At 37.0% G+C, this 11,787-nt stretch overlaps 1 protein-coding gene and 1 long non-coding RNA gene across 3 annotated transcripts; one reads left to right on the top strand and one right to left on the bottom strand.

Moving 5' to 3' along the window:
* The first annotated feature begins 3,377 nt into the window (after window positions 1-3,377).
* Window positions 3,378-7,486, top strand: LOC112138859. 2 transcript variants are annotated; one of them, XR_004947565.1, is made up of 4 exons: window positions 3,378-5,711; window positions 6,746-6,843; window positions 7,014-7,116; window positions 7,203-7,332. It is a non-coding gene; the product is annotated as an uncharacterized LOC112138859 (long non-coding RNA). The 2 variants fall into 2 exon arrangements; XR_004947564.1 differs by lacking the exon at window positions 3,378-5,711 and having other exon boundaries at window positions 6,707-6,843; window positions 7,203-7,486.
* On the bottom strand, window positions 6,660-11,765 carry LOC112138858 (peptidase inhibitor R3HDML). Its single transcript, XM_024261517.2, has 7 exons — window positions 11,617-11,765; window positions 10,282-10,462; window positions 9,776-10,078; window positions 9,183-9,301; window positions 8,999-9,101; window positions 7,161-7,276; window positions 6,660-6,820 (listed from the first exon to the last, which is right to left on the bottom strand). The coding sequence occupies exons 2-7, from the start codon at window positions 10,285-10,287 to the stop codon at window positions 6,697-6,699; spliced, it is 771 nt and encodes a 256-aa protein (XP_024117285.1). The 5' UTR covers window positions 10,288-10,462; window positions 11,617-11,765; the 3' UTR covers window positions 6,660-6,696.
* Between the last annotated feature and the right edge of the window lie 22 nt (window positions 11,766-11,787).

Raw genomic sequence — 11,787 nt, 5'->3', positions numbered from 1 at the left:
CAGAGCTTGGGAGTTTGTTCAAGCTGTGACCGCAGAGCTATCACTGCCATATGCCTGACACAAACACAGTGTCTTCTGTGGTGCTCCAAATTTGAGTAAACTCAGCTCACACTTCCCTTTTCCCATCAGGTTTAGGGTCATAGTAAAAAGAAAGTCACTTGTGTAAAATATAAAAAGCATATATATAAATATACGTTGAATGCTGCTGAAGAGTATCTAAAAGAAACTTAAATGTGGTTTGGAACTTTATTTACACAAAAAACCAAATCTAAGCCAAGAAGAAGCTTAGACTTGGTTCCTGCCAGAAAGTGCATTTGTAAGGTAGACATCCAGATCTGGAGATTTGTTTGGCATATACTACGATATACAAATCTTTTAGAAAATGTTACCATTGTGTTGAAAACAGTAATCCTGCCATAAGTAAACCATGTTTTAGCATTTAATTAAATGTCTTCAAAAATTATAGAGTTTAATATGACCTTGACTTTTAAGTGAAGTGATATTATAGATTAAGAGACTGTTAATTTTAGTTTATTGAGATAAAAAAAAGTGGAAAAAGCATTCTATGGTTTATTTTAATGGTACCTGATGTAACTTAATCCAGGAATCTTAGCCAAGTATTAGCTCCTAGCAGGATGAGAGAAGATATCATATAACATGGTTACATCTTCTTGATAATCCTATTTTTCTCATGATATCGTTTGTTGTGAAAGTTATTCAAGTTTTTAATCTGATCTTATCTGATCTTAATAAAGATGTGTGACAGATTTTATAAAACCTGCTTTCAAGTAGTAGGGGTGTGGACTTGTGAAAAGCTCACTTCTGATTGGTGTGAGTGATTGCCATGGAAATGATGACTCGACCGACTCGGACTAATCACTGCTCACTGAAGACGCCTGGCTCCAACATGGCAGCATCCATACTGTGGAAAAATGACCTAATTTTGTTGGAGCCAAAAATACGCCATTTTCTATATGGGTTACATCACACTCACTTGGCCCAGTTCTCATATAGAGTCAATGATGCTGACATGTTGGGTTGTTTCTTATAGAAGGGGATGTGAGTTGTTACCAAAGATTTTCATTTTGATTTGTGTCCAATAATCTAATTTTTCAACTACCGTATTTTCCGGAGTATTTGTGGCAGTTGTTTTCATAGTTTAGCCAAGGGTGCGGCTTATACTCAGGAGCGACTTATTTGTGTGTGTTTTTGATTTTTTTAGACACAAATAGGCTCATGTATTTGTTATTTTCCCAATAAACACCGGTTGTCCTTTAGCAGTTGTTTCCACTAACGACCACTAGAGGGCACTGCGTCTGAGTATAAGTATTTTCTACTGATAGTGGCAGAAGAAGAGTCGTCCAAAACAAACATTGAAGAGAATCTTCTCAAATATTGATATTTTTCTTTTACAGATTAATGTTATTACGTTTCTTTATTTATTTTTTTAGTGGTGCTGGGCTTGGTGGATTTGTTCTGAAATCACTTTTCTCCCAAAAGTTAAACCTATACTCCAGAGCGATTTACTGTATATATGGTTTTCTTCTTCTTGATTAGACATGTTTTGCTCTTGAGACTTATACTCTGGTGAGACCTATACTCCGGAAAATACGGTATATATATGGCCTTTAGAAGTCTTGGGATTTTGGTATTTAGTGAATTAGACAGAGCTGCTAAACATCCAATATTTAGACAACTCTTGAGAGGTTTCACTTATATGCAATATTTCTCATTGTAGAATGATCCACTTGAGTCATAGCATTTGCCAGATTAATCTGCAGGAACAGCAGCAGCTTAATTGTGATTCTAAAATGATAAACTGCCTCTGTTTAGACACAGCTGGTTGCAGAGAGCCAGTTTCGCACAGTCTGGGTGACGTGTGTGAATTGACGAATCGCCTCTTGGCTGCGGCGTGAATTCACCCAGCCCAACTGTCTGTTGTGGTGCAGCTGGGTGTGATGGCCATAAACACGCAGGGTAACATCTATGACTCCAAAGGGGAATAATAATAATAAGATAATTATAGTTAGTTCATTATTTAGTCAATAAAACTTAATGTATTTATATTGAATAACCCTAAACTCTGTTTATAAGAGACATTTTTCTGCATGTTGTTCTAAAGTTGTGCATTTTAGCAACTATTTTTACCAGGTAACAGGTGAGACATGCACTGCCCCACATGATGACAAGTGAACTAGAAAAGCTTAGTGCACATGTACATGGTGCACACTCAGCACATGCACACTGTGAAAGATTGCAGTAACTTTCTAAGTTCTCGTATAATCAGGTAGGTCCACTGATGTGCAGTGAGCTTTCTCAGATGGTAAACATCTATCAAAATCAAAACTTTAAGAATTAAAAGGACAATCTCCTTTTTCTACCTTCAAGTAGCAGAATGCTTATCAAACTCTGATCATGTTTTATATTTTAAGAGCATCAACACATCATTCCATATGTCCTCAAAAGATTATTTCATGATATGAAAGAGCAAAAGAAATCTGCACACACAATTATCAAGATTTTGCCCCTTAATGAAGCTTTTTTGTTTGTTTTTAGCTTTAAATTTTACTTTATTACAAGTTATTTTTGCCAAGATTAATAAAATAACAATAATAAAATCTACATTCTTGTTTTGCTGTTTTATTTAGTTTAATGTAACTGTAGTTACATAGTATAATTTACTTTAATGAAAATATGGTCCTACCTGGTAGGTCGTCCACTTGTATATGAAGCATATCCACCTCTGAACAAAAATGCTTTAATTTTGGAAAAAGTTCTTCTTTGTCAATTTTTTTTTTTTTTTTTTTTTAGTTTGAAAGTCTCTCAGCTTCTTGTAAACACCCTGCCGAAGAAAAATCTTGGTTTTATGCTATTCTGTACATTTGTTTTTGAAGAAAAAAAAACAAGCTAATTTAAGCTAATCCATAAACCCCGCGCGGCGTTTGTCTGTGAAAATGGCAGCAACGAGCATCTGTCGTATCTTGAGCGCCCCCTGGAGGTGCGGCAGAGTTCCTTCTTCATTATTTCTTGCATTTTCAGGAAAATTGAGAGAAATACGGAAATTAAATTACACACATCGAACATTCTATTGCATATTACATAATGAAATAGGTGAATTCATAAACTTTACCTTCAGAAAGTTTTAGGGATAATTTTAGTCATGCAGAAAAACCTCATTAGTGGACCAAAATACTATTTTTTATTTTATTTTACTAGTTTCATTATTAAGTTAGAAATTAATGATGGCTAAAGAAGTGATCATATTATTATTTATTTTAAACTGCCCCTTCTATTTATGTCACTGTAAGAATTATGTATTTATTTATTTATTTTAAATTGTTTTTACAGGTTTTTTTTATTTTTTTTCCTTTGCCTTTGCAGATATTAAAACTAATTTTGTATATGTGTTATATTTTATAATAATTGTATTTTAGAATAATTGTATTTTAGAATTATTTTGTATATGTGTTGTATTTTTGCATTTGTATATATTTGTATAGGTGTGTTAAAGTGCTTCAACTAAAATTCACTGGGGTGTTCAAAAGCTTGCCGATACAGCATTTCAAGAGGTTTTAGAAAAAATCTTGATGAAATACTGGAGAAACTTCAAATATACCAAAGAAAAAGTTGTTGAACTCCAAAAGCATATCAACAATGACTTTTATTTTTTTCAATTTAACAGGGATTTAAGCAACAGTTATTCTTCATGTTTAGAAGAATACAACATTAAAGTAAGAAACTTCAAAATTCAAAATGAACTAAGAAGTTAAAGTACAGTATTGCTAACCAGATGTTCAATTCCTCCTAACCGTGTATTTTTCTAAAGGTGACTGTTTTTGCTCAGGTACAGGAAAAATAACCATGACAACAAAGTCACTGTCCAGGGTTACTGCAAGTTTACATAATCTGGCAACACCAGAAGGCCAGTCCCAGTTCATCCTCTCAGGAATTCACTCTCTGCTGTTCAATGAGTTTCTTTTCCATCCTTTATCCTCCTCTTCTTAAAGAAATACAGATGTGGTATTTGATGGAGAATAAAGTCATAACTACGGTCGGATCTTCTGGCAGAAATGAAGAGGGTGACTGCTGCTGCAGTGATGCGTTTCAACTTTTTTCAGTTCTTCCTTCCACACCTTTTTCCAGAGAGTCAGGCTCAGCACCAACCAGTGATCTTTGGTCCTGATGAGCCTTTTTAACTGCCAAGAGTGATGGGTACTCAAGCGCCCAGCTGACAGAATACTGACCACCAAAGACTCACAAATCTTTTGCAGAGTATTTTTGCGAACATGAAATGATGCCAGAAAGTCCACTCTGTTCCAGAGTTCATGTTCTCTAGCCTGTTGTCAAGGCTCATCTTTAAGAGTTTTTCCACTCTTTACCATATAATAGAGAAGGACAGAAGTTCACCTTCCAAAAATCCAAAACCTACTTCCTTTTGGATTTTTTGGCATAAATTTAGAGCGTTTGCAACAAGAGCTTCCATTCATTTTGCAAATACCAAACTGAACAAAATCAAACTTAAAACCTTGGTTCCCATTAAAAAAATAAAAAAATACTTCACTAAGAACCTGATTTTTCCTTCCTCCTTAAAAAGAGAAGAGGAAGCTGGATTCACACTGTACTTAAGTTAGAATGTATCATTCTACAAGCAACTGAGAATACCATTCAGGTGACCACACATCAAATGAAGCATCTCGCTTGCTGTAGAAAACATTGATTGCACTCGGTCGAGGGAAACTCTGAAGGAGCTCTGGGAAACATCAGGTAAGAAGTGTCTGAGTAGCACATTAACTTCTCTCGTGTTTTTGGCCCGAGTTTCTGGACTTGCAGGATTTGCATCTCCGCATCCCATAGTGACATGCAAATCATGCAGTGAATGACCACAGGAGCAGAAGGAAACCCCCCGTAACTGAAAGGAGCCTTTTCTCTGAACTGAGAGGTTGAGCACAGAGGAAAAGATCCAGAAGAACAATCAAGAGTCAGAGAGAGTGAAATATTTTGCTATTCAAAAGAAGGATCATGAGTCTGAGTGACCTCCATCATTAGCAGCTTCAGCTCCCGAGTCTTTCTGAGCAGCCTCCATTTCTTTGGCACACCCCTTGTGTTAGTTCTGTGTGAAGAAGCCACACACTTTAGAAGTTTTCTGTTTATCCAGCCGCGCTCTGGAGTGTATTTAAAGCCACACAAACTTAAAAAAGACCCTGCCTTTTTTGATCCTTTAACAAAATGGTCAAAAACTCACCAAACGACGGCTCCACACTCGAACCGACTTGTTTTTTTACGTTGACCATGCCGTCCTCCGCTGCTCCTGAAGTGTGCTGTTTAAATCCACGTTTCGGCTTCCTAACCATTAGGTCTAAATGTGGGAGTTGTGCGCCGCGTGCTGTAGTGTGAGAATGGTGTTGTTGGTGCAAGGTAAGGCCGCTGTTGCTGCTGTTATCTTATTGATTTTCCTAATCTGGGCAAATGTGGGTGGGGAGGTTAAACAGTAACCAGGCTCATATGGACACCAATCTATATAGCAGCTGTAACCATGGCAACAGGATGATAGAAACTCAAATAGACATAAAGTTGTAATGGTTGTAATTTTTCTTCTTTTTCCCTGTTCCATCACCAAAAATGAATTTTGCAGATGCAGACGAAGAAAGAGGAGTTTATCCAAACGAAGAGGGAGGGTGACACATGGATGAGGAGTGGAGAATGTACTGAAGGTGGCAGCAAACAAATGATGGGTGACATCATCAAATATGTTTTGAATGATGGGAAAAACTCTTCTAGCTGTCATGAATAAATTAAAACTTCTGCAGGATTGAGCATCAGACTTTAAAACTTTAAATATATATATTTTTGACAAAAATAAGACAAAATATTTCAAAGTGAGCTACCAAGAGAGTGTTTCTATGTTTCCACCTTGTGCTCATAAGAGCGGCCGGGCACCCACAGACACTTTTAGGTTTCAAACCATAAAAGCTGTCTAAGTGCACTGTTTTATGGCAGAGAAAGTCTCCGAAGGGTAAATTGTGGGATGTAATGAGGTGAAATGCAGGGCAGAGAATTTCCTGCAGCAGCGGTGAACAAACATAACTTGTCAGCAGTAAATTGCTTATATGATGCTGAGCATCATCAGTAATTTATGGCTTAATTAATAGTCAGTCAGACAAACAGGCAGAAAACCATATTTAAACTCAAACTGCACAGATCACAAACAATTCATTTATTGATGCTCTCTAAACTCGTCATCAATTCCTGCTAATCAGCGGGTGGCTACAGAGACTCCGCCCTAACCGTTCTATTCTATTTTTCTATGGACCTACAATGGGTCGGAACTGTTTAATGGCTCATTTTTAAAATGGAAACACTCAAAATACCGTACCGTACCGCACTGGACCGCTCAGTGGAAAAGCCATGAGGCTGTTAAACAACACATGCTCATTCCCAAGTCGTCACATTTTGACGAATGGTTAAAGGACACGCCACGTAAAAACGCAAGTTTTACTTCACTCGTGAAGAATAAAGATCTGGACCAGAACAACAAACCAAGAGACTTTTTGGTTTAAAACACACCAAGAATGCAATTTTACTAGAGTAATGTCAATGTATGTGATTAAAGTAAATATAACTCTGTTTTTTGTGATAAATACTGAGAATTTAATTGAAATTTTCCATTAAAAAAACAAACTTTGCATGGATCTTGATCTAAAGTGGTTGGAGTTTGGAGTTTGCTGAGCACTGGTTTCTCCAGCAGGAGCCTCCATAGCTGGACGGACAGACAGAACAAGGTTTCCCAGTCTTGTAAGGAGCTTCTCCCACCCAGTTTCCCCTGAAAAACAAAGGAGAGCAGAAGTAAGTGCTTTTTGTGCGAGCAACAATAGCAGAATGGCTCAATAGACGACCTTAAAATGCAACAGTGTAACCACCTAATCAATAATTCTACTGTTCTCATGTTATAATGTCAACCAAACAAAATGTTTCTTTAAATTAAGGACTCTGAAGGGAAATGTTTTGTTTTTCAGATCATTAGAGTTTAAAATGGTTTGAATTTGCAGCAGCGTTCTGGACAACCTGAAGCTATTCTAAAGAAAACCTGACTATATCGATCTGATCCTACTCTTGACAGTAATGGAAATCAATTGCTTTTTTAAATCAAATATTTGGCTTACTTGACAGAGTAGTTGCAAACCAGCAGTGTTGCTTCCTTCCAGGTTTTTCCAAAAACATGCATGTTTGAGCATTTCCTGACAGCACATCCCACTCTGCTGCTGCTCGCCCAGACCATCTGAGAAAGCAGAAACCATAAAGTCATCATTACACCACTGCTCGATTCATTCAGGAGTCATGAAGAACTTCCATCGGACACAGAAGGGATCCTGCAGCAGATGGCGCAGCTCTCACAAACTCTAACGCTCTGTCTCAGCTGTATGCTCAGCCTGATACGCAGAAAACTCAGGCCCAGATAGTACTACTACAGTACTATGAGGTCACAACTCTTGGTTTAGAAGGAAACTGTATGTTACACCAGTGAACCAAATCACGGGGAAAGTGAATCGTTACATCTCTACTACAGAGTAGTAATCATAAGGATTTTTTTGAAGTTTTTGTTGTTGTTGTTTTCCAATACACACATTAATGTTTGAGCTAAAACATGAGGAAAATAATTCATTGCATCCCAGGTTTTACTTCTGTTCATGCTATTTATGGTAAGTTTAAGACAGCAACATGGAGGCAAGTTTTTTTCTTTTGTTCTCTATTTCTCAGAAAGGAAAATGTGTGAAACAAAACGTGGCTAGAAGGAAGTATCTTTGAAGTTCTACATTTTTTTTAAATAAAAAATAAATAATAGTAGGGCCGGGAATTGATAAAAAAATTAACTAATTAATCGCAAACTTGAAGAAATTAATCGCGATTAATCGCTATAATTTTTTTTGTCTCAGTATTTGCCGACCACTTATTATCTGCCAATAATCACACATGAAACTCTACATTTAGAACTTTTATTTTGAATTACTGCTGTCAATCGATCACAAAAAAAAAATCTGATTAATCACACTTTTGTGTTGCGATTAATCACAGTATTTTACCAGGTCAAATGTATTTGGATGATATGGCACGGACCAAATAATCTGTTTTCTGTGAAAAAGTGATCTAAACCACAGAAATAGCAAGAATAAAGTTCTAAAAAAACGATTGAAAAGGTATTTCTTTTGTAAACGGTTGGGATAATACCCAACTAAATGTTTTAATGCCGACTTAAAGTGAAGGGCTGTTTCTTTGATTAATTTGCATTAATACATATTAACACGTTAATTCTTTTTGATTGATCGCGTGCGTCAATGCGTTCATGCATTAATGTTTACAGCCCTAAAAAATGGCAGTTTAGTGATTTGCACGAAGAAAAAAAGCTAAATGTATAGGGTAAGATACCTGGACATGTATGCATAAGTAAGAAATGAATACATTGAGACAAAGTTGTGCACAAATTATCAATTTTGAAAAGCAAAATATGAATACAACATTTAGTTTTACGTTCAGCGACTTCTCTTTGTTTCATCTACCCAATAAACGTAGCATTAATAATCATTACACACCATGGTACACAATATTAAAAACTGCACAAGACACAAAAACTTGAAAAATAAAAATGAAATATGACATAACCAAACACTAAAAATCCTTAAACAAAGAAAAATGGAACAGCTGGTCAACAGAATAACTGGCAGACAAATAGTTAACCAGACTTGTGTGTCACAGAAGTCTGACGACTGTAGAAAATGTAACACAAAATGGGTTTACACCTCAAGTAATTAACACAAATAGGCCTCTAAAATGTATTCATCTCAGCCCCAAACTTTTGCTTTTTTACTACTTTTATTAATAGTTTTTTCCTCCACAGTTTGTGAACCAAAACAGCTGCTCATAATCAGTTTTAATATATTTACCCTTCGTTTTTATTACAATTCGAACCCTGTGAGGTTCCCAAACAGGACCAAACATGAAGTACCTGAGTGTAGTGAGAGCACACAGATCCACTGCATCTGTCTGGGTACGAGAAGCCCCGCCTCTCACTGTGCCAGGACTGCAGAGGTTCAACGATGGACTTGTACCTGCACACACACCACACACGGAGTCAGTCTTAAGCAGAGACCACGTAGAAGCAGATATGTTTTTTCTTAAACGCTGAATACCTTCCTGAAGTTATTGACAAGTTTTGGCCCAAATATTTCATAACTTGTCTGGGCCCGTGATCCCAGAGACACTGAGAAGCCCAGGAGAACGCCAACGCTGCCAGACCCTCGTCCCAAACCTGCAGTAACAAAAAAAAAAGATGGACCACAAGAATTGTTGTTCAAACTTACACAGATTAAGGTAACACAATGCCAAGTGTACTAAAGTTCAACAGATTGGTTTATTTTAGACAAAAACGAAGAATCTTGTGCCTCACAGTGATCTTCTTAAAGATCCAGGTCGAACTTTTAAGATGACGGCATGTCCAAAGTGTGGCCTGTGAGCAGTCCGTTTTGAACATGAAGCATCAAAACTTTTGGAAGGAACTTAAAGTAGTAAAAACAAAAAACAAAAACAATAAAAATGTGCTTTATCACAGGTTTTCTTATTAATATTTGGTGGATACATGTTGTCACCTTTTATCATGTATGATTCTTTTACTCTTCTTTGCACTTCATTGTTATTTTCCATGCATTTTTGTTGCTATGGAAATAACAAACCTGTTGCTAAAAAAACAGAATCGAACATCCTAAATATTTTAAACCATTTTTACCATGAGCTCCATATTAGCAGCAGGAGGGAGAACCTGAGAACGGACCCGGTTGTGGAAGTCCAGCAGGGTGCGCCTCTCTCTGGGTGTAATAGTTTGACTGGAGGAGACACCAGCAGCTTCTGGGAGCTTCCTAAAAGGAGCGTCAGCTGCAGCTTCAGTGGTTTTGAGCAGCAATGCAGAGCTCAGCAGAGCAACAGGCATCATCCACAGGACGGCAGCAGCAGCAGCAGCAGCAGCAGCAGCAGCAGCAGTGGGCTCAGTCCTGTGGAGGAGCAGGAAAGCAAGACAGCAGCTTTGGAACCCCTGCAGAGGAAAGCAATTAAGACAGCAGTAAATAAATGATTATCCTGTGTATTTTGTGCTAATTTATTAAGAGTGCCACCAAAAAAATGCTATTTTTGACATTTAGATTCACGTCCTCTGGAAAAATCTGAATAAATTTCAACGACTAACAAAAAAATTAACTTGCTCAAATGACATCTGAGATGCTAAAGGAAAACTCTTACCTTCATCTGAGGTTTTGTCACACAGGACAGTCAGACGAGGAGCAGCAGAGATCCTCCCTTCAGTCAGAATGCTTTGAAAACTGCCATTGGTTCCATGTGTGACTGACAGGACGTCATCCTCCTGTCTGTTGACTCCTACCTTTTCTTCCCTTTTTTTCTTTTTTGGATCACAACCCAGATCCTAAAATATATCAAAAGCGCTTTTGTATTTTTTAACAGCATTATAGTGTTTTAATTTTGAAAAAAAAAATTATTTTTTAACAATTATTTTTGAATTAATGAAAAACAACATCTAAAAAAAGGCAGAAAAAACTGCTAAGATGGACAACCGATTCAAAATAGCCTAAAATAAACATTTTTGGATGTATATTGAACAAATAATAGTCAGTGCACAGTTGAACTGTGATGTGGACTTCACAGGTCATGTTTCAGAAAGTGTTTAACCAGGCTGTCATGAAACCATCAGAGCTTGGCAGCAGATTTCTGCACATGCTCAGTACAGGCCTCACAGATTTTCTGATTTTGGGAGTAAAATGAACAGACAGCTTCATTAAAGAGGCAGACTGAGCTTTTGTGGGCATTACAACAGTGTTGCCTTCTGTAGCAAAATAACAATTTTCATGTCAAATNATGAAAAACAACTTCTAAAAAAAAGGTAGAAAGAACTGCTAAGATTGACAACCAATTAAAAATAGTCTTAATAGCCTAAAAATAAACATTTTTGGATGTATATTGAACAAATAATAGTCAGTGCACAGTTGAACTGTGATGTGGACCTCACAGGTCATGCTTCAGAAAGTGCTTAACCAGGCTGTCATGAAACCATTAGAGCTTGGCAGCAGATTTCTGCACATGCTCAGTACAGGCCTCACAGATTTTCTGATTTTGGGAGTAAAATGAACAGACAGCTTCATTAAAGAGGCAGACTGAGCTTTTGTGGGCATTACAACAGTGTTGCCTTCTGTAGCAAAATAACAATTTTCATGTCAAATACAGACTTTAAACACAACACACTTTTTAACGATAAATTACAGGCAACTAGTCACCTTTTTAAACACAAAATGTCTATTTTATGTTTGTTTTTCAGCTTGTACATGCTAGTTTGGTAGTGAAATATGTTACAGAATGTTCAATGGATGTGTTTTTGTCTAATCTGACTTTTTTTCCAAAAAACGGTCACATGCATGTCAGTTCTACCACATCGTTAAAACTCTCCTTTCCATGTACAGATCTGTCACAGAGCAGAACATTTGAGTGTGGATAAATAACAGAGAGAAATGTGAAGTTTAAACTCGACTAGCAGCATGTAACTCAATCCTGCTGGACTCTTCTCACCTGAGTGTGAGAGCACCTCCTGAAAATGACAGGCAATTCTTTTAAAAAGCAGACAGCAAAAAAGAAAAAAACTGGATAGGTTGAGCAGAGTCAAAATGATAAAAGATTCAGTGGAATCCTTGCAGGCCGGGGTTCGTTTTCCTCTTTGGGAGAGGTGAGGAATCTTATGTT

This window comes from Oryzias melastigma, unplaced genomic scaffold (assembly GCF_002922805.2).
Source record: "Oryzias melastigma strain HK-1 unplaced genomic scaffold, ASM292280v2 sc01062, whole genome shotgun sequence".
Classification (NCBI taxonomy): Eukaryota; Metazoa; Chordata; class Actinopteri; order Beloniformes; family Adrianichthyidae; genus Oryzias; species Oryzias melastigma.
This window is presented reverse-complemented; position numbering and strand designations above follow the sequence as displayed.

Excerpts from the sequence above, each read along its gene's own strand:
- LOC112138858 (XM_024261517.2), bottom strand. Across the intron at positions 9,102-9,182 it reads TTGTCAATAACTTCAGGAAG|GTACAAGTCCATCGTTGAAC; the intron begins GTATTCAGCGTT and ends GTGTGTGTGCAG. Across the intron at positions 7,277-8,998 it reads TGTGCTCTCACTACACTCAG|ATGGTCTGGGCGAGCAGCAG; the intron begins GTACTTCATGTT and ends CTGCTTTCTCAG.